General features: G+C 50.2%; 2 protein-coding genes across 7 annotated transcripts; both read right to left on the reverse strand.

Moving 5' to 3' along the window:
• Positions 1-977: 977 nt before the first annotated feature.
• PSRC1 (proline and serine rich coiled-coil 1) lies at positions 978-4547 on the reverse strand. Of its 6 annotated transcripts, none has more exons than XM_060086141.1 (8): positions 4498-4547; positions 4020-4079; positions 3871-3928; positions 2992-3433; positions 2516-2630; positions 2177-2425; positions 1760-1853; positions 978-1595 (listed from the first exon to the last, which is right to left on the reverse strand). In XM_060086141.1, exons 2-8 carry the CDS (start codon positions 4036-4038, stop codon positions 1592-1594), a joined length of 981 nt encoding a protein of 326 aa, XP_059942124.1. In that variant the 5' UTR covers positions 4039-4079; positions 4498-4547; the 3' UTR covers positions 978-1591. The 6 variants fall into 6 exon arrangements, with proteins under 6 accessions (XP_059942124.1, XP_059942111.1, XP_059942102.1 ...); XM_060086128.1 differs by having other exon boundaries at positions 4464-4501; XM_060086119.1 differs by lacking the exon at positions 4498-4547 and adding an exon at positions 4387-4496.
• A 3437-nt stretch (positions 4548-7984) lies between these two features.
• Positions 7985-21272, reverse strand: MYBPHL (myosin binding protein H like). The gene is given in 11 exon segments (XM_060119888.1): positions 7985-7998; positions 10085-10271; positions 10598-10734; positions 10836-10995; positions 11134-11186; positions 11189-11269; positions 11482-11677; positions 12231-12319; positions 20466-20583; positions 20956-21150; positions 21249-21272. Coding segments are annotated over 11 exon segments (1254 nt in total).
• Positions 21273-21427: the final 155 nt, after the last annotated feature.

Raw genomic sequence — 21427 nt, forward strand, 5'->3', positions numbered from 1 at the left:
GCTTAAGATCAGCCATAAAAAGAAGAAAGCCATGGGGCGGGGGTGGGGGGTGGGGGTGGGGGGGGTGCCCCTGGCCCAGGAACAGGGGAAGGGCCTTTTAGTGCCTCAGAAGGGGGCCTATGGGCATGTAAACCTGGGGGGGCGGGGCACCAGCTGGAACTCACTCCCTTGGCCCAGTTGCCTGCTGACTTCCTTAAGTCAGGGCCTGGCCTCCAAGGAGCAAAGTCCTCTCAAAACTCATAAGGAATTGGGCTGGTTCTGGCATTTCCAAGAATCGAAGGCTGTGAGAAAAGGGAGACCCTTAGTTAATCTATTAAATGAATCTTCTGTCATTCATTTAACAAACAACCCCCGATCTTGCACTCAAGTATTTTTTCAATAAATGAATAGAACTCTCCACCACATATAAATCACAACACTAGGCACTGCAGAGGTTTATAAATCCTGGCACCAGCCCTCAAGTCTAGTAGGGGAAAGAAGAGGAGAACACCAACAATTCTAAAGATGTAAGGCAGAACATAACAAGGTGTTCAGGCATCTTCTGCCTGAGGCAATCAGCAAACCTGAACACCAGGGTACCCACCCGAGGGCCCCCTCATCCCATAAGTACAGCAGACAAGATGCTGAATTCCTAGGAGTATTCATTCTCTTGCCAGGAAAGGACACCCACGTTTAGAATATAAATAATAATTTACCAAGACCCTGGTTTGATAGCCTCACATACTGTGAATTAAACTCTACTTAAGTTGATCTGGACCTTCTAATAACATATGAAGCCTGGAAATGCCTAGAAAAAGGCAGCCTGTTCCCATTGAATGCCAACAAGGGGGCTAGTTATAGCCTTATTAGCTGGAATCTCAAGGGCCTAGGGCCTATTCAGACCCCTGCCTGGGAAGCCCAGCCTGGCTCCCTCACTGGAATTACACAGGAGTTTACTCCAAATTTGTTAGAAATTGGAGGATTTACTTCCACATGTATACAGAATATAAAAATATACTCATTTTATTTCAGAAAAATGCAGACCAAATGGAGTAAGCTTATCATAAACTGGCCTGTTAGGAGTCATAGAATCCACAGGAAACAAGTTCTGGAGACCAGATGCCTGCCTCTGCCTCTCCAAACAGGCCTGAGTCCAGTAGAGGATGTTATTCAGGAGGACTGCTCCTTGGAGAGGAGGGAGGTTAGCTACAGAGGCCATTCACATGTAAATGTCCAGCACACCAAAGCCTGGGATGAAAATCAAACTCTGTGGAGCTGGACGCAAGAGTAGGGGTGGATGAGGACAAACCACTCTCGAGCATTTCTTATTTTCTGTTTAACTTCACCACTGGGAGGCAACCTCTTTTTCCTATCTTGTTTCAACTGAGAGTTTGATTCCCCTCCAGCTCAACCCTAATCCACCCTATCCCCCATGGTCTCTACTCCTGGGGCACCAACCATGGTGGCAGCTCTTCCTTCTATCCCTGGGCCAGAATCTGCTGGAGTCAGGCCTGCCTCCAAGGAGAGAGCTCGGGAAGCTGAATATAGAGGTGAGTCCAGGCAGTGACTAGAGCAGTTTGCTACTGAATTCTTGCTTGCTGTCCTGATCTCTTTACCTAAAGAGACAGAAGAAGGAACTGCTTTAAATTGCCCTTCTTTCACAAGCCCATTTGTCACCAGCTGAGTTCAAGTTCAGGAAGAAATGGGACTCCCTGCCCCTCCAGGCTCCCCTCCTCATCCCCATCAAGGGAGAAAGAGACAGCATCTCACCCTGTCTTACCTGGTAGGTCCTGGGACTGCAACTTCCCTGGGGGGCTGCAGATTGCTGCGACCGGCACCGGGGATGGGAAGATTCGGTCGCTGAGAAACAGGAACTTGATGGGTGTTAACAAAAGACATGAGTTAGCAGAAGGTTCAAGTGACCTTCTCAAAAAGAAATACTGGATGAAGGCAGAGTGAGTTCGGGTTTAGTGCCTTTCTTCCCACCCAAGATAAAAAACATAAGGTATCTGAAAGCTGAGGCTCCAACTCTGCCCAGGCCCACATTCTCTCCTTAACTCAGCCTCCCCATCTTCAAACAGAGCTGTAATGAGGGTGGAGAAAGTCACTGCGACCAACTCTGGGAGGGTGCGTTCATGCTGGGCAGGGGTAGGTATTCTTCCTCCTGATTTCTTAACCTTATGGCCATTCTTCTCACCTCTGTGCCCTGCGGCACTTGGTCTTGGAAGTCCTTTCCGAGCCGGCAGGGAATCTGGAGGAAGGGCACCTTTGCTGGATGGTACACTCCGGCTGGTGAGTGGCATCCTGCTGGCAGGCCTGGGAATGGCCGACGGAACAGGCAGTCGACTGGAAGGTTTAGCAGCTGCTCCCTGTGGCCGAGACAGGCGCTGAGAGTTGCTGGTAGAAGGCTGTGGAGCCAAGACTGGTCTGACAGAGGTAGGCGGGCCTGGTGGAGAGGAGCAGAGGAATTTTAGGGTCAGCTCCGCATCCTCCCTCTTCCCACTCACCCACAGCTTTGCTGCCCAGGTCTTCTCACTTGCTGTTGCTCTCCCACTGGGCCCGGCTTTCCCCCGGACTGGAGGAGTTGATCGGGCAAGAGGAGAAGATGCTGGGCTTTTGGATGCGGGGAACAGATTGCAAGTGGGCGACTCCTGAAACACAAAGAGAGGGGAAAAAAAGGACTAGAATGGAAGAAGAATCTGTTCTGCTGGCTGACTAAGGGACAGAGATGGAGAGCTGCCTAGACCCCAGTGAGGAAGATCAGAAGTTAGCTGCTAACATCGTCATCATCGTCACCAATGCCATTTATTGAGAGCTGACTGTAAGCATTATAGAGCTCACGCACAGACGCGGTGGTAAGTTCTTTGCTTATGGTACCTCGTTTAATTCCAACAATCCTGTGAGGTAGAATTTGACTATCTCTATTTTACCAACAAAGAAACTGCTCTACGCCTGTACTGAGCCAGGCACAGTGTCGGGGGCACACATCTAACCCAAACCCTCTACACTCACCCTCTTCATGCTGGAGGGCCTCTTTCCAGATGTTGCTCGAAGAGCCCTGACTGACACCTTCCTATCACTGCTCCGGAGTCGGGGTGTCAGGCTGCTTGGGGAGGGGGTGCTCCGAGCCAAAGAGCTCACTGTGGGCAGCAGGTCTCGGACAGGACTGTCCTTGAGCACAAAGGTCTCCCGCCGAGGGCTGGGCTTCACCCTTCGAGGCCCCGGGCCCTCACCGGTGTTCTCCCGCTCCTGCAGGGCACACTGTTCCAGATGAGCTGCCAGCCGGTTGGCTTCACTGAGGATTTCTTCCAGCTTCTCTGGGCTGAGGGGGCCTAAGCTGAGCCTCAGACTCTGGGGGGCGGGGGCCACTGCATTTGGGTCACTTCGATGGGAGAGACCTCGTCGGAGGGGTTTCTCCGGAGTCACTGACACTGTTGTATCTTCTTCCTCTCGACTGAGAAAGAAAACAAATCAGGCACCGTGCCCACATGGAAGAGAGCGGGAGGCTACAAGGGAGACTGGGCCAAACCCCCACTACAGAGCCAGGAACACACCCCCAAACCCTGATACCCGTGCTGGCTGCGAGATCTTAGTGATGAGACAGCCAGTTCTAGGAGGCCTTCAGCACTTACTGACATTGGGAATTACGCCAGGATGGACATGAAGCAAATCCACTTACCCTTCTTCTTAACACCCTGAAATCTCGTTCCAGCTTATCCCTTCTCCCCTCCCCCAGTAGTGTCATAGGGGGCGAAGTCAACCAGCCACCCAGAAGCCCCAGTGCACCAACCTTGCTAACTTACCAATCCAGACCTGAGGCCAATAATTCAGCAGTAAGGGTTAGAGACAACCATTGTTGGAAGAAGGTAAGTAGGATAAAGAGTCTACTACCTGTCAGATGGTGACAGCCCCCCAAAGTCCAAGGTCTCATCTGCTATAAACTTTACATCTGTAGGGGAGGAAAGAAGGAATGCCAGCCTTTGGTCCCTAACACGGCTCTCAATCACAGGGCCTCATTCTTCCCTCCAGCGTTTCCTTACCTTCTTCTAAATCTTCCATGTTCCAGCCAGCAGGAGCAAAAGTCAGCTTAGACCCCGGCGCTGGAGAGAAAATATACCTTTCCTCAGGTCTCCATCCTGCCCAAGGCCTCCCAGCTAGGCTCGGTGCAAGCCAAGGGCTGGGAGTCACGCTGGAGGTAAAGCAGGCGTCCCAGCGGCAGCACCTGCCCCTGTAACTGAGGTACTCTTACCTCCGGAGCAAGTGCCGACCGACGCCCCCATCCTCCCATCTCCTTCCGCACATTGGCCTCCACCCCCCTGCGACCCGACCTCTTCTCGCTGGGGCGGTCTACGCGCCCCATCCTTCTCCCCGCCACCACCCTCCGGGTTCTTCCTCTCCCCAAGCCACCTTTCTACTCCTCGCGGCACCACGCCCGCACCACACCTCCACGCCACCTTCAGTTTTCACTTTCCGACTCGCCTCACCTCCCGCGTAAGGTGCTTTCCTCCCACAACCTACTCCCGGGAACCCGCTCCGAAGGGGCGGGGCTCCTTTCGAATCTCTCAGGCCCCACCCACTCCTACCACACGCGCTCAATGATTGGTGAAGGTCAGCATCCTCCGCCCTTGTGGGGCGGGGCGGTGGAGGGGTAGCCGGCCGGAAGTCCTCAGGTGGGGGCCGAGTGGAAAGCCGTTCCAAGAAAGGCTTCATTTGGAGGAGGGCTGAGGCTCGCCCGGGAGACCTTGTTCGGCTTCCCTCCCAGAGCCGGGAATGCGAGGGGCGGGACCTCGCGGCGGCCCGCGAGGGAACGGGCCAATGAGTGAGAGCTTCGCGACCTGCCGCCCCCCCCTCTTCTCCGCCCCCTCCTTCTCGTGCGGGACAGAGCTGAGCTTTGACGCCCCTTGCGGCCGTAGGTCCTAGAACTAAAGCTCTGCCTGAGGAAATTCGTTTTATTGGGCTCACTCGGCTCACTCCATTCGGAAGCCCAGTGTTAGCCTGATCCCTCAGGTGTATTCACGGAAGCAACTAAACATTTATATTTTAGGTATATTGAGGCTAAGACGTACATCTAACATCGGCTTTTTAGGCGAGAACATTCGGAACCTGAGGCATACAAGGTGTGAAGAAAACAATGGGCTTTTCAGACAAGGAGATTTGGGTTCAGATTCAACCGTGGCTCCTCTGTTGACAAGTATATTGAGTATCTTTGACCTCTCTGAGCTTATGTTTGACCCCTCGCTTATCTAAGGGGATCGTGACCGTCACAGTACATGGTTAGGAGGATAGTTATGAACATCAAGTTTCATACCGTGTGCCTTCCTCTAAATTAAAGCTGTGGTGTAAAAAGCTTAAGCCTACTTATTAGGGATTTTCTTTGTTGTTTCCAAGGGTTGCCTGTGAATAGACTGGGCCACCAGTTAACAGAGCTTCTCAGAAATATTCTAAAATTTTTAAGTTAAAAGTCCCGAAAAGAATGGTTGAAGAGCTTTCCCGTAAACAAAGAGCCTAAGCTTTTAGTCTCCAGAGTTTATGACCATTATTTTGGCGGTTTATAGGCTTTTTGTTTACTTCCTAGTTTTTAGTTGTGAAGTTGAGGTGGTGAGGTTGGCAGGAGTGAGATGTTACAGTAATAAATGCCACAGGGAGCGAAGGAGCCTTGGAATTTAGTGGTGTGATAAGGGAGAGGGTGGGGAGACCCAGAACTTGCAAGCTTATGTGAGGAAGAGCTGAGAGAAGAGGATTGCCTCTTTTTCCGTAGGTTTCCTGGTGACAGTGGAATTTTAGTTGCAGGTTTCAGATTCTTTGGAGGTAAGAAAACCAGAACCAGTAGCTTCTCTCTCTTCAGGCAGGTAGTGGAGATCAGAGGGAAAGAAGCTGTTAATTAACTGCATTCCATCTTCCCCTAGGAGCAGCCTGAGTAGGGAAATTCTTCACCCACCTTCAGGTAAGTGGAAGAGGCAGTTTTAGCAAGTTGGAAGTTAATTTCTTCTAAGGAAACTCATCTCCAATTTTCTGTCACCAAATGATGATTTTGAAAGGTGTTGAAGAGAAGAAGCAATGGATCTGCTTTCTCTTCCATCAGAATGACAACAAAGTCAGAAAATATAGATTTCAGGCACAAGAATTCTTCACTCAGCATAAGGCCACTAATCTGGGAAATAATGTGTCCCCCTCAGCTCAACTCCAAAATGGTATGTATGAATAAGAGTTAAAGATTTGGGGTAAATTATGAAGAAATGAATTAATGAAGAAATTATACCCCCTCCTAGGCACATGCTAAGCCTTAGTTGAGAAGGTACTTTGAGCATAGTGTTGAGTGCATAAATGAAGAATTTAAGGATTCCAGTGCAGTTCTCCTTGAATGCCGGGAAGCCTCTTGGTCACTGTGTACGTGACTGGCTGGCTCGGGACTCTGGCCCCTGCTCCCTAATGGCCCTCTCAACATTCTCAGCTGGGGATCCGCAAGTGCATTAGACCCTACAAATGATTTGTGTGACTATTTTCTCAGTTTTCCCAAGGATGCTACATAACTAGTAACATTCTAGATGCATAGGAAGAAGTTAATTTATGACATACAGTGAATGCCTTGGGGCATTGGGACTTTCTCATAGAACTCCAGTTGAGAAAGGCTGGAATAGATACTTGACCTCATCTGAAAATAGGCCTTTGGTCTGAACAGAAAAGCTCTTCTTCACACTCAACCAAAACATATCCACTTCCTCCTCAAAACCTTGCCTTATATTTACTGCCTCCTAGAAATTTTTTCTTTCTTAAACTCATGATTCCAACCCAGACCAAAACAGTGGGGGTCCCTGGGTGAAAGAGATAAGAGGAAATAGGGAAGACTTGAAGTCAAACAGACGTGATTCAAACCTTAGAACTTCTACTTTCCAGCTACATAACTTGGAGCCATTTATAAGCTTCAACTCACTCATTTGTAAAATGAAGATTAAAAGAGAGAATGCCTGATGCGTAGAAGGCTGTTTCAGTTATGTGTTATTGTGCAACAAACCACTCAATATTTAGTGGTTTGAAACAATAGCAACTATTCATCTGCTCATGATTTTACAGTTTGGGCAGGGCTGTGCAAGGACAGCCTGTCTCTACATGAGGAATAGATTGGGTTTGACTAGGGTTGAGGGGTCCAAGGTAGCCACACATGTCTAGGGCTGTGGTGCTGGCTGTCAGCTGGGATGCTTAGTTGTCCTCCACGTGGCCTCCCATAATTCAGTAATCTATCCTGAGATTCTTTACGTGGGAGCTGACTTCCAAAAGCAAAAGCAGAGACTAGTAGACCTCTCAACTGGCATAGCATCACCTCCACTACATTCTTTTGGTCAAAGCAGGGCACATGATCAGCCAGATTCAAGGGGGGAGAAAAAGACTCCAACTCTTGGTGGAAAGAGCACCATGACCATTCCAGGATGGGAGGAATTGTTGTTATCTTTTGCAGATTCCATCACAGAATGCCTTCAGTATCTTATTTGTTATAGAAATGAAAACATGTAAGCAAGAGCACATCACTTTTATTCTTTCCCCAGGGCTTAATGAGGCTCTGCACTGGTTTCTTCGCTCTCTCCCAGCCCTCACATCTTAGTGCTCTGTCTTTAATTAGCTATGTGTGTATTTATGTGTCCTGCTGTCCGTGTCTCTGTGATAGATGTGCATCCTGTTTTCCAACTTATACTGGAAAGCATAGAGAGGAAGAGAGCAGGTCATCTTGAGCATCCCTTTGAGCACCTAGTACTGTATAGAGTTGTCATAGACTGTCTAGAGAAAAGGACAGTGTTAGGAACCTCTGTGGAAGAGAATGTAGTTATGGGAAGAGAAAGAGGAGTCTGGGGGTCCGCAGATTCCATACAGTCTGGCTGAAGGATTCCAACTTTCTCAATGGTTTTCTATATAGAAAGGCTCAAACAGATGGACACTTACGCAGCGAGGATCCACACCTTTATTTAGATTAGTCCAAACAGACACTATGCTGGAGCTCCTTAAGAACACAGTCTCACCACAGGCTTCCTGGAGGCACAGAAAAGAGAGGGCATGTTGTGGCCATAACGGCAAACAGTGAGAGCTCATCCAGGCTGCTGAGATGACCTCCTTTCATGGTCCCTGGGTCCTGTGCTCTGAATTCTGTATTTACCCTGCTTCGTTGCTGGCACTGACCAGGAGAGATGGAAAAGGGCACGAAGAGTGACAAGGATAACACCAACACAACATGACATTAACCTTAACCTTAATGCAGAGAAGGAATTGAGGGATGGCGAGAGAACTGGCTGTGCAAGCCAGCTGGCAGAGAGAGAGATCTCCTGAGAAGCTTGTACTTTTAATGCATCCCTCAAGGTTTTCATTTGCTAAAGATCAGTGAGAGGCTTAAATAAATGGCTTCTGGGATGGAATTCATTCTTGGGTTTCATTGGCCAGGAGCTGCAAGTCAGAGGAGATGTTGGGAACCAGTTCTCTTTAATTCTCTCATGAGCTTCCTTTTCGCCCCACTCATCAGTTTGTACACAACATTTCTGCTGTGAGTGATTTAGAGTCTGAAGCAGTTATCAAATTCTAAATGATGGTCTGAGTTGCCCTTTGCCAGTAACGTGCTGCTTGGGACCACATTCCCTACATGTTCAATTATTGTTGACATATAATGATAACAGTGGTTTTCTTCTCTTGGAAGGGAAGGAATCCAAAATCTTCAAAGTAAAAAGGAAGCAAACTCATCTGTTTTTCACCATGCTTAAGATACTGAGGTAGAAACACTTAATTGATAAGAACACCTTCCTCTCTCTTTTTCTGCCATGTGGTGGTGGTGGTGACCTCAGCCATCCTCCACTCCTGATTGTTTTCCTTGACACCTTTTCTTACAGCACCTGCTCACTCCATCCCACAAAACCCCCTTACAATTAGGTAGATGCTATCACTCTTCCTCAGAGGGCCACTAGGTTTAATTCCTGTCATCAACTTGAGGAGTACAGATAGATAGAGGATGTGACAAAAGTAGACCTCATCTATGGTAAATTCCCTCCACGGGGATGATAGTATTCACTTACAAGAAAAAAAGTGGTTAAAAGAAAAGTGGTTGCCAGTGAGTGTATGGTTGAAAGGCTCAGGAATACATATCTGTCTCAGACTCAGCAACACTAGCCATAAACATGAAATACTCCATTCAGATCCCCTGTCCCTCTTTCCTTACCTTCCTCAGAGTTGCCCATGTCTGCTTAGGGTGCCTCAGTTAGGAGCTGCAAAATTCAGACATGTCTCCGTGTTGACATCTCTCCATTTTAACATCTCAGAAATCTCTGGGAAACCTTTCAGAGCATCAAGAAGGGATATACTTCCAGGTTTGGGGGGAGTCCATGGTGCTAATTAGGAGTCTATGCGGAGGGAAGAATAGGACATGTAATGGCCCATTCATTCCTGAGTCATGCTGCACATGCTTAGAAAGTGCCCACTGTGTGCCAGAAACTGGGCTGGACACTGGGGGGACAAAGGTGAATAAGATGGTCCCTGCCCTCATAGTGCTCACAGTTTATGGGGAAACAGATCAGTAAATAGATAATTATAAAACAATATTCTAAATGCAATGATGGCAATCTGAGCAAGGGGACAGGAATGGATAAATGAATGAATACTTTAAAAGCGGTAGAGAGGATGTGCAATATTCCCTTTTAACCAACTAGAGACAAAAGTCCTCTGGTTTTTTTAAAAGCCCAATAAAAAGCTAAAGCTTTCCTGGATTGAGTCAGATTGTATAGTTTAGTGAAAAATGATCTGGGTGAGGTCCAGCAGACTTGGCCTCTTTTCCACCATAGTGCCAACTCCTCAGTTAACCAGCACTGGAAATCGCAGGTAAACTGATCAATCACCTCCCTGTGCTTCAGATTTCTCCTTTGCAAAGTGGAAATAGTGATTCTTCCTATATTACAGAATTATGATGGAGAGAAATGAGGAGTGGATGATAAAAATGGCTCCTAAAATACATCCTGATGATGACAGTGATGAGAAGGCCTGAAGGGGAAGCAACCGGAGCCCGTCTCCGTCTAGTCTTGTGTCTCTGCCCTCGACTTTCCCACCTGTGGAGAGAGGAGGTGACGAGTTCTGCCCTTACCTTTCATATCCACCCGACAGGCTACTGACGCCTCCCCCAGGGGGTTAACGGCCTTGCAGGTGTAGATGCCCCCTTCAAAGGGGCCGGGCTTGTGGATTTCTAGGGAGCTGACTCCCAGGTGAGTGAGGGCTCTGTGCTTGGGGTTGCCTTGGTTATCCATCTTGTTCTTTAGCCAGATGATCTTTGGCTGGAAGATATAGATGAGGGGGGTGAGTCAGGAGCAACCAACAGGACTCCAGCCCCCCTGCCAGAGAGACAGCTTTGAATCTCGTGCCCAATTGCTAGCAGGTCATTAAGTGACATCTTCATATATGAGGAACAAACACTAAAAGCAAAACTGGAAACATTATCCACATCAGCCTGTCTTGGGACACCAGTGCCCTGAGTGTTCCTACATAATGTGCTGTGGAAGAGGCAGATGATGGTGACGGGAACAAATGTTTTGGTCAGAATGTTCTTCGACACAGCTAAGGTTAGAGCAGAAGCAGGAAGCAGCACAGCCTCCCTGCTCACCTTGGGGGAGGCATGGACGCAGCAGAAGAGCTGGGTGTCACAGCCAATGACTGTAGTGCAGTCTGCCAGAGGCTGGGTGAACTTCGGGGCTTCTGAGAAGTCTCACTGGACAAACCCCTCGGTCTTGTAAACAGTAGCTGAGGGGACCAAGGAGGGCCTTGCTGTAGTACCTGAGAGCCCCATCCGTCTTCAACTCTTTCTCCTTAACTCTTCCCAGCTCCGAGTCTCGGTGCTTTACCTGCTTTCTGGATGTGGGCCAGGTCGGCAGTGACAGAGGCTGTCTGGCTGAGCCCACACTGGTTCTCAGCAAAGACTTGAAATGCATAGGAGTTGCCGATGATGAAGTCGGAGACTGTGCAGCTGGCGCGGTGATAGCGCTCCAGCACCATGAGCCACAGCTGTGGGGCCCCGGAAGATGCCCGGAATGAGACCCCTGTTTTGGCAACTCACTCCGCCCCAGCCTACTGCGTGGAACTACCAGAGCCCCATTCCAGAACGTGCTGTTCCTCCCTCCCTCCATCCCAGCTGGGCCTCACCCCAGATTTGGTGTCAGCCTTCTGCACCGCGTATCCCAGGAATGTGTTCCCCTGTCTTGGGGCGGAGTCCACTCCAGGGTAGCGCTGGAGCCCCAGACATCCACCAACTTGATACTCTGTGGACAGCCTGGCCTCTCTGAAAGGGCCAAGCATGGCAGCGGGCATGGCACGCCTCACACGCCAGGACATCACTCCAGGAGGGGCCCCTCCGCTTCTGCTCGGCCACCCCTCCCTTCACCCACCACTGCATCCCACAGCCCCGCTTCCCCGGCTCTCTGTGCTGATTCCTCTTCAGGCTGGGGTGGGAGCCCCCAAGGACCACGTCGTCTCCCATTCCCCCCACCGTACCGATCACCAGGGTGTCAGTGGTGGTGGTGGCCTCCAGCCCGCCCAGCTGCACACGGAGCTGGTAGTGACCTGAGTCAGCACGCTGGGCCTCTCGGATGAAGAGGTTGGAGTCCTGCTCCCTATTCCGCATGCTCACATGACTGGCGTCCAAGGCACAGCCGTCATGCATGCAGATAGCTTGAGGTTGGGGTTTGCCCTGAGAAATGGGGAGAAAGCTGTGAGCTGCCCCGAGAGGCCTCTTGCCCCTCCCGGCTGCAACAGGGGTCAGATCCACCAGGTCCACATGGTGATTTGACTCGCAGCTGCAAATTCCTTGAGTGAGAGGTTGGTGGACTGTCCCAGCAGACTTCCATCTCTCAGCAATAGCCTCAGGATCATGGGAAAGGGGGTTGGCTTTGAGTCTCCCCGCCTCTGAGATTCTAGGTCATGGACACTCAGGGCAGCTGGGACTAAAATTAGCTGCCCAAACTCCTGAGAGCCCTCCAAACTGAGAGCTCCCAGACCCCTGCTGACTGAAGGGCATGGATTAGCCTCACATCATCACCTGGGCATACCCCACCTGACCTGACCCCAACACCCCGCAGGAGTGCTGATGGAAGGGCTCTTTGGCCTCACACTTGGTGACATGTCCCTTCCATTCAAGGCTAGGACGACTGTACCACTGCTAGCAGGACTCTTGTTTTTTGTTTCCAAATCAAAACCCTGGCCTGGCTCCAGTCATGGACTCAACGTGGGGCTGTCATGATCACCTGGAACGGGATTAGTAGATTCAGAGTGTCTCCAACCTTCCGGAGGTAGGTCTGCCTCAGGGCCTGAGGTAGCCAGATCTTGGGGTGCTCTGAGTGATGGAAAGAGAGAGAACGGGGTGGTGAGCCTCCCTGGGTGGGGAGAGGAGAGTTTAGAGGAAGTAGAAGTGGATGCTGCGTCTAGCTGTGCTCCATGGCCAGGTGACCCAGGCAACACTCAGCAAATTAAGCCTTCTCTCGGGGAATGGGAAGATAGCTCCCATTGTCTCACTGGGATTTAGGGATAAGCAACCAGCTGTGGGATCCTGTAGAGAGAGTTAGCCTCAGCAGAAAGAGCACTGAAGCGCAAGCCTGACACCTACTTCTTTTAATTGGTAACTCTCCACCATCGACTTTTCATCACCTGAGATTTCTTTTTTGTTTGTGCACAGACCAGTCCAGTCCGAGTAGTCTGTCTTTCCACTCCTTTTCTACATTTGTCCTCAACAACACTCCTTTTATCAAGGCCACTTTCAATGTCAATCCTGACCCCCAAGTGTCCGCCCCGCTCCCCAGTTTGGTGCCAGACCCCGAGGAGAAAGCTTTATATTCTGCAGGCAGAGTCAACACCCTGGCCCCACCAGGACAGCACTGATGTCACTGCAGAGGGAGCTGGCGTCTGGTCCCTTCTGTGCAGGGCTGCCCTGTTCAGGGGCCTGCACAGTGTCTTCCAGTCTGTGGAGGATCACTTTGTACAGTCAGAATCTGGGAAAGATAAGGTCCACTGCTTACTCCCCCTTGATCTTCCAGGCGTGTTCCAGTGAGAAGAGAGATTAGATTATGTTTATTGGCTTCCGGGATGAAGACAGGAGATGCTCAGGAAAGTGCTGAGTGTGAGTTTGGGGAATGACCAGGTGTAACTTTCTCTCAGGATGCCCCCGGCAGCCTTGGCTGAGGAAGCGCAGACATCCCACCTGGGTTCCCTTCGGGCCCGGCTGAAATCTACTCCATTTTCCAGGCTTCTGGTGCTGCTGCCCCCTCCCTTCTCAGGCAGAGACAGTCCGCCGCTGCCGTAGTCTTACAGGCAGCGTGACAGTCTCAGCTCCCACCAACTCCCCAGCCTCCCCGCTCCTTCATTCCTAGCAGTGGGAAGAGCTCCACCCCAGCACACAACTGTGGCAAACAGCTCGATAGCAGATTCCAAACTTTTTGATAACACACATTTCCCTGTAAATACATCCCTGAACATTCACCCCAATGTATGTATGTTTACTTACAAATTGAACTGTTTAAAATGTACATTACATAATGCAGAATTTGAATGGTGCAATTGAAAATAAAATAAACGAAGGGTCTACGAAGCTCTTCCTACACCTCAGTTTGTACATCGTTGTTTAGAGACCAGGAACTTCCGTAGTCCGCCCCGATTAGCATCTCGAGATTACTTGGGCTTTGTGGATGAATATAGACAGAAATATTCAGTGCATGCCGTCCATTTTATTTACCTAGTTTCCTTGTTCACCGTGTGGCTTACGTTTTAACCTGGGTTGTGCTGTCTTAGGCTGTGCCTCACCCCTCTACCCTGACAGAAGTGGGAACTGCGTGGTACGGGGCCTCCAGTGCTCTGAGTGCTGTCCTGCCCGTATGGCCCAGGGCCTGAGGCCTCAGCAAGGACTCAGCTCGGAGCCCAGGCAGCTGAATGACCCTGCTCGGCTGCCCTCTGTTCGACTTTGGCAGTTTGGGTGGAGGCGGGGCATGAAGAACAGAAGAAGTGTTGTGTGATGTGTTCCTCTCCTGTGGCCATCTTGGCAAGCGACCAAGGAGTTGAGAACAGGCGGATATGACTCCAGGGTTTTCTGCAAAAAGAGGGCGGCAATTGAAAAGGAGGGTCAAAACCTCATCTTGTTGGGCTTGGTCCCCCATTGCTGAGTGGGGACCTAACGCTTCACGCTTGCCGGGGAGAGGGCTGGGGAGAAGCCGGCTCTGCTGTCCCTTGCGCTGCCTACAGAACCTCTGAGTTAGGAAGGACCTTGGTGAGGACCCAGAGCAAGGAGAAGACTGGAAGGAAAGGGCTGGGAGAGAGAAACAGCTTTGCTGTTGACCTCATGGCCGGTTGTGAAGTCGTGCTGGCACCATCTAGGAATGTGTGTCTGAAGGACCTGTTCTCTGAGCATGACAGCATATCTGTCCACTTACCTGCCCTTCAGTGTCCACCTGGGACTGGGTACCACAGTCAGGGCTCCTGCAGTGATCTTGCCCCTGGAGGGAAGAGGCCAAGAAGGGAAGGCAGGGGGCCACACTCAAGGATTGAAAAGGCTGATGTGAGGAAAGGAACCCAGGCTGTCACGCCTGGAAGAGGTGCCAGTTGAGCCCTGCTCTGCTTACACCTCAGGTAGGAAGGGGGCTTCTGTAGGTAGGTGCATGCTGATGTATATAGTATTTGTTCCCACTTAGTCTTTCCTAGAAAAATATCCTGGAAAAGATTAGCATTGTTTCACTTGAACTAAGGAGAAAAATGAAAGAAATAAGTTTATGTGGAATGTAAGCTAAGATGGGGGAATTAGGAGGAGGATGAGCAGAATGGCCCTGAGATCCAGAGGGGATGCCAGCAGGGATCAGAGACAGAGGAGAAAGGCTGACAGCCAGGATGGTGGATTCTTCCTCCCTGGAGGGCTCCTGGGCCAGTTCCTTGCTTAGAAGTGGGATTCCCTGACAAGATGGTGAATCAGTAGGGGACAAACTTAAGTTACTATTTAGAATGTTCCAAGTCTGAGGACTAGTAGGCGAGGATTCTGCTCTCAGCAGTCTCCCAGCCCCAGTGGGAGGGCAGAGGATGGGCTTAAGGCTAAAGCCGCTGACAAAATATGGGAGGTGACAGAGAGTGTGTGACAGCTCCAGGTGCCTGGGCTGCAGCAAGCTCTTCCCCAGCGCACCCGAGGCCTTGAATCTGCCCAGCAAACAAGAGCAACCTGACCCCTTGCTAAGAGTGTTAATAGGAGGGCTCATCTGAGACATCTCTTTTCACACGTCCACAGTCAAGCGAGGTGTTAATTGTACTGACCTTGGAGAAACATGGCTTTCCCTGATGCCCAAGGTCTTTCTCCTCCTCATATGCCAGGAGGGATGTGAACCAAAGGCTACAGCCCTAAAGCAGAACCTCGGTTTTCTAAGACCAGGTCTGAGACAGCCGCAGTTTGTCTATGAGGTTTTCTCCCTTCATAGAGTCTTAGGTAAAAGACATTTTGAAAAGTCCTTTGAGAGCCCTTGGCTTCTGAGCTGTGTTGCTCTCAGCACTGAATTTCTCTCAGACAGAATACTGTCTTAAAAAGGAATGGAGAGGAAACTACTTAAAGTCCAGAGATCTCGACTTCTCTTGATTAGAAAATCCTTCCTAATTCTACCGAATTTCATCCTGCTGAGGTTTATGCCCATTTCCTTATTCTCTGCTCATGGGAAATAATTGTTCCCATCCTCTCATAACTTGGTTTCACATGGCTAAAGACTTTCTGCCAGCGATTCTCTAAGGACTATGTAGTTCAGATTGATGGTATTAATTATGGCCCAGAGAATGAAGGAACAAGATAGACACATTGAAAGAGTGGAGGAGTGTGTGCGTGTGTGAGTGTGCAAGACTGCGAGTTCGTGTGCATGTGTGCACACATGCACAGGCCTGTGTGAGTGAACAGTTACCAAAAGAGGGCAAATGCACAAGGCAAGCTATGGCTCCCAAAAAACCCCAGAGATTTCCAGGGATCCAAAAACACCAGCATTTCTTACAGAAACATTAGCAGATGCATAGGGTGTGGCCTTGACCTTATCAGAAACTTGTCTGGAGGAGTGTGGTGGGAAAGAAATGTGGTGACTTCAAAAAAAAAAAAAAAAAAAAAAAAAACCTTGTGAAGGACAAGAGTGTCACTTCCTTGAAGGCCATGAAACTAAGATCAGAAAAAATAAAAGGACATAGAACTAGGCAATACTTCTCTGAGGAAAAGACTCCATCACCCTCCCCGCTTGTGGCAGTCTCCCCCTCATGCTGATGACAGTAGCCCTGGCTCAGTGTCACTTTCTCCAACATTTCTCCAGTCATGATTCCTGATCATGTCAACACCCAGACTTCCAGTCCCTGCAGGGCCGCTCCCAGCCTTGCCTGCCACTCCTCCAATGAGTTCGTCCTCCTCTGCTTCAGCCCATGGTTCCTTTGGTCATTGTCTAGACCAATAACTATAGCCACTCTAGAATCTGAATTTCAAGCGTCCCACTCTCTCAGCACCACCTCCATGACAGGGACGGCTAATTGCTCACAACAATTTGTACATATTATCTCTTCCATAGTATAGGGATCTCTGAGAAGGAGCTGCCCCACTTGCTGTATGACAATGAAACTAGCTCTTGCCAGTGAAATGTGAGTGGAAGTGATGAGAATCACTTCTGAGTCGAGGCTTTTAATGAATGAGTTCTCTATTTCCCATCTGCTAGCTGTATGCAGATGATCACGGGGCCCTAAGGCATGGCGGAGCCACAAGATGGAAGAGGCCCGGGTCCCTGAATTAGTGCTGGAGAACTATCTGCTGAGTAGGAACGCTTGCTTTTAGTTGTTTTGCTAGTAAGGAATAAACATCTATTGTATTTGAGCCTTAAATTCTGAGGCCTGTTTCATCAACTCGCATAACCTAATGAACAGTCTCTATCCCTTCAGCTCCCTCCCTCTAAAGCTCCACCAGCAGTGATCCTTCAGCCCACTGAGACCTCTGATCCATTATCTTCCCACCCCTTCACTCTCCATCACCCCTCCATGTTATCACTTTCTTTCCCACCCAAATTAGATTCCATGGTCCTGTTAGACTCACTCCCTTGCATACCCACTCAAAGCCCTAATCCTTTTCCACTTCCTAGCAATACCCAGCCCCAGTTAAATACACCCCCTCAATGTCTGCATCCACACAGCCAAACATGACTGGGGAAAAATATTACAAAACTATGCTGACTGTAAATTGTTGGCCATTGCCTCCAAATGGACCCTGGTGGATCTGCCAGACTTCCCTAATTCACTCAATCTCTTGTTCTCCTGGGTGACTGTGGTACACCCTCTTCTAAAACTTCCATACCTTCTCCTGAATCCTTATTCTCAGTTGACAATCTTGCTAGTGTCTAAAGCCTGCCTATAGCCTATTCTTAACTCAGCAGCCAGAAAAGTCTTAAAACCTACACCTGATCATGCCAGATCTCACCTAAAACCCTGCGCTGGCTGCCCATCTGTCTCAGGGTTGAACCAGTGTTCACAATGGTCCTGCTACCTCTTTGACCCCAAACCTGCTATTCCCTCCCTCACTCTGCTACAGCCACAGTGGCCCCAATCCATAATGCACACTCCTGCCTCAGGGCCTTTGCACTTACTGTTCTCTCTGTGGAAAACCTTCACTCTCAATATCTGCATGCATTGTTCTCTGGTCTCCTTTAAGTTGCTGCTCAGATCACCTTATTAACAAGACTTTCACTGAATATCCTGCTTGAAAAAGCAAGTACACTTCCCACTCCAGCACTTTATACCCTCCTCTTTCTCTGCTTTATTTTTCAGCATAGCAGTTATCACTATCTGATATTTTATATATTTTATTTGCTTATTTATTATCTACCTCCTTACATAGAATGTAATCTCCACAAGGGAAGTTATTTTTGCCTATTTTGTGCATTTTTGTAACAGTGCGTGGCACATAGTAGACACAAAGTAAATATTTGTAGAAGGAAGAAAGAGGATAGGAAGGGACAGTGGGAGGGCAGGAGGGAGGAAGGAAGGATGGTCACTTCAAGGCTAGGGATTCAGCTTCCCAAGCCTGGAAGACACAGAACAGTCCAGATTGAAAGAGGACACAGGGTCAGTTGGAAGCAATCGAGCTGAGATCAGCAGACGGGCCCTCCTACTGGGTCTCAGGGTCCCCTCTTCTCCGTGTCAGGGTGCAGTCTGTCCCATGGCTCTCACTCTTTCGAAAGCTCTCCTCTGGCCCCTGCCCAGCATTGCCTCCAGGACACGGTGCCTCTGTGTAGTGCTGAGAGTGACAGAGGATGGTTTCCCAGTGCCACACCTACTTCTGCTTATTTAGCCATGGAGCATTCTTTCTTGACTAAAAGCTCAGTGTCGGCCAGTTGCAGTTCATTTTAATGTCACAAATATTTTGACGCCTGCTCTATTTCATGTGCACTCAAATGCTAGCCGCTGTGCCCTTCAATGTCCCATAGAGCTCCCCATAAGGAAGAGGAGGCGTTAAGAGGAAGGAAAAGTCCTTGGTGCTCACAGGGAACTTGGGGGCCATCTAGTCCAGCACCATAGCACCCCCCTGAAGACCTCTGGTTAGGCTTCAGTGATGTTATGAACTCCCTGAACTTTGTTGAGTATTTTTCTTGGAGCAAGAATCCACAGCTTTCATCAGATTTTCCTAGGGATCCATATCCACCAAAGGGTTAAGAACTCTGATTTAGTTCAACCTCTCAATTTACAGATGAGAAAATAGAAGCCCAGAGGGGTGGATTGACTTGCCTTGGGTCACAGGACAGAGCTAGGGTTTGAACTCATGTCTTCTTTTCCCAACCGGATAACAGATGCAAACACTTTGCACAATGTCACAAGGAGTCCTTGCTGCTAGTGACCTCTGGGATGCCGGTGGGTTGAGTCGCTGGGTGCTGGTGGCCCTGAGGCCACACACAAGATCAGGGCCCTTCAGGCCGCACTTGGGGGCTGTGGCCAGGGGCCATCAGGAGGGAGGAGTGTGGGAGGGATGAGCGCCCTCCCCCAGGGTTTTGTGGAGACCAGTGGTCAGAGGGTCAGCAGTCCTGGCTCTCATTCTCCCTCTGCCTGTGACTTATTCCCTGGGCCTTTTGGGGAAGAAACTGGTTTTCTGCCTCAAGACCATTCTAGCCTAGTATGTTCCCAATAACTTCTGCTCTCTTTACCTGTTTTTCAGTGGGGCAAACTCGGTCGGCTCTCTGCCCCTGACATTCAAATGCTGAAGACCCAGCATCTTCCATCAGGATGATGAGAGGCAGCAAACTTTCCCTCCACAACCCTATTTGCAGGGAGAACTCAGTCTTTATCCCTGACTTGGAAATAATTTATTATCTATTCACATCTTTGTTTGGCCTCTTCCAAGGCACTTTGGATTATCTCAACAAGCCTTTCGACTACCTTACCAGGTAGATACTATTACTCACCATTTTACAGAGAGGAAATTGAAACTGAGCAGTCCATTGACTTGGACAAGGTCACGGAGCTGCTGGAGGTGGCCCTGGGAATTGAGTCTAGATGCTGTCTTCTTTTCCTACCTCTCCCTACCCAGGGATTCCATGGTGTCTCGTTTGTGGTCTTTGCATCCTCTGAACTCAAGACTCCAAGGGGCCAGAAGTGGGGACTTTGCGCAGGGAACTGTCTTAAATGTTTCGTGCGGCCCCCGTAGTTGCTTCCGCCGATTACCTCGCAGGAGAGGGGAAGAGCCAGGCTCCCGTCTTCCACTTCCGTCGGCTGAGCCAGGTGCAGTGGGAGCCATCCAGGGTAAATGTCACAGAGCTGTTAGCTACAAAGGCCTCAGCCAGGGGCAGTCTGGGGGGTGGGCAGCAGGGCTGCTGGCAGGGAACTCTGGGGCTGGAAGGGGCACCCACCACCTCCTAGCTAGAAAATGCCTTTATGCTGAGAGGCTCACAGAGACCACAGAGAGGGAGCCAAATTCTTCTTCTGGACGGTCTCTGCTTCTTTGGAGCTCAGGCTCTAAGAGGCTAGGGTTTCCCGTGGGAGCCAGTGGAGATGTTGGGGTAGCTGGAGGACCCACGGCTCTACCGAGGGCGAGGCGGAGCGTCACGTACTGTTCACCACTTAGCCTCCCGGTGGCTCTAAGCTTTTTGTTTCTTTCTTCTCCAAATCCAGATGGACACCATCTCACCCCTCACTCCCTTCCTGACTGGCGTTGGTATATCGGGTCCCTGTGACAGACATATTTTAAAGGTAAAAATACAAACCTATCATTATTAGTCACTGTAAATTGCCACAAACATCATTCACTGACTTTTCAGGTAAAAAGCAAAAACCCAGCAGAGACACTTGAGCAGCAAGCTAGAATCCACCAAGGAAGGGGGTGGGGGCTCCAATGGATGCTCCCCCATCCTAAGTACCAATCCCATGAAACCATTTAGATCTGCAAAACCTACGGAGGTGCAGTCAGGGCAGTAGCGCATCCTCCCAACTCCCACCGCTCACTCCCCATCCCCATGGATCACCTTCTGTGGGGGGCAGGAGCTGGGGAATGGGGCTGATGGCCCCCCGCCGAGGTGAAGCCTGGGCTCCATCAGCATCGGCTAGGCTGGCTTCTTTCACCTTCGGCCGTGGATCCTGAGGCTGCCTCCATGTTGGGCCACCCCAAGGCTGGGCTCCAGAGGAAGATCTTCACTGTTGGTGGTGAGGGAGGGCCTGAGCACCTGCTCTCCAGCCTGGCCTCCCCAGGGTCCCAGCCGCACGGTTATGTAACAGGGCTGGCCTGTTCCCACCCAGCTACTCCCAGAGGGCTGAAGCAGGGGCTAGGGGAAGAGCAGGGAGCAGACTGCAGCCCATAATAGCTGCAGGAGGAGGACCCGGTAGTCCTGTTATCTTGGGAGAGCACCAGAGAGGAAGGGGAGCGCCTGAGCTTCAAACAGCCCCTCCCCACCCAGACCATCCAAATGGGGCCTCTGGCTTCTGGCAGGAGGATGGGGTGACATCTCGGCTCCTGACCTCCAGCTCATCCGAGGGTGTCCAGGTCCAAGGAAGGGGTCCCAGGCTTAGCTGATTCACAGGCACACCTTTAGGTGGTCTCTCCCTCTCTGCTCCCAAATTCGCTGAGTTGTAAAGTCTCGCCAGCTCGGCCTTTATGGGGGCGGCCCCATCCTCTGCACTCCCCCCGTGGCAGTGCAGGGCAGAGTCTGCACCCTGGAGCCAGACCCCCCCGGCTCACTTTGGCTTCATCACCAATTGGCCGTGTGACTTGTAACCACACATCACAGTCTCTCTCAGGTCTGTTTCCTCACCTGTGAAGTGGAGATAACAGCCATAGGGTTGCTGTGAGGATTCAAAGGGGTAATCTGGGTAAAGTGCTTAGCAGAGTGTAGCCGACTAAGTGCTCGATAAATGTAAGCTATTTTTAGGTTGGGCCAGCACTTGTCCCTTTCAAAGCTCCCTTGCCTATGAGATAAAGTACAAATTCAGT

The sequence above is a fragment of the Mesoplodon densirostris genome, chromosome 2 (genome assembly GCF_025265405.1).
Source record: "Mesoplodon densirostris isolate mMesDen1 chromosome 2, mMesDen1 primary haplotype, whole genome shotgun sequence".
Taxonomy (NCBI): domain Eukaryota; kingdom Metazoa; phylum Chordata; class Mammalia; order Artiodactyla; family Ziphiidae; genus Mesoplodon; species Mesoplodon densirostris.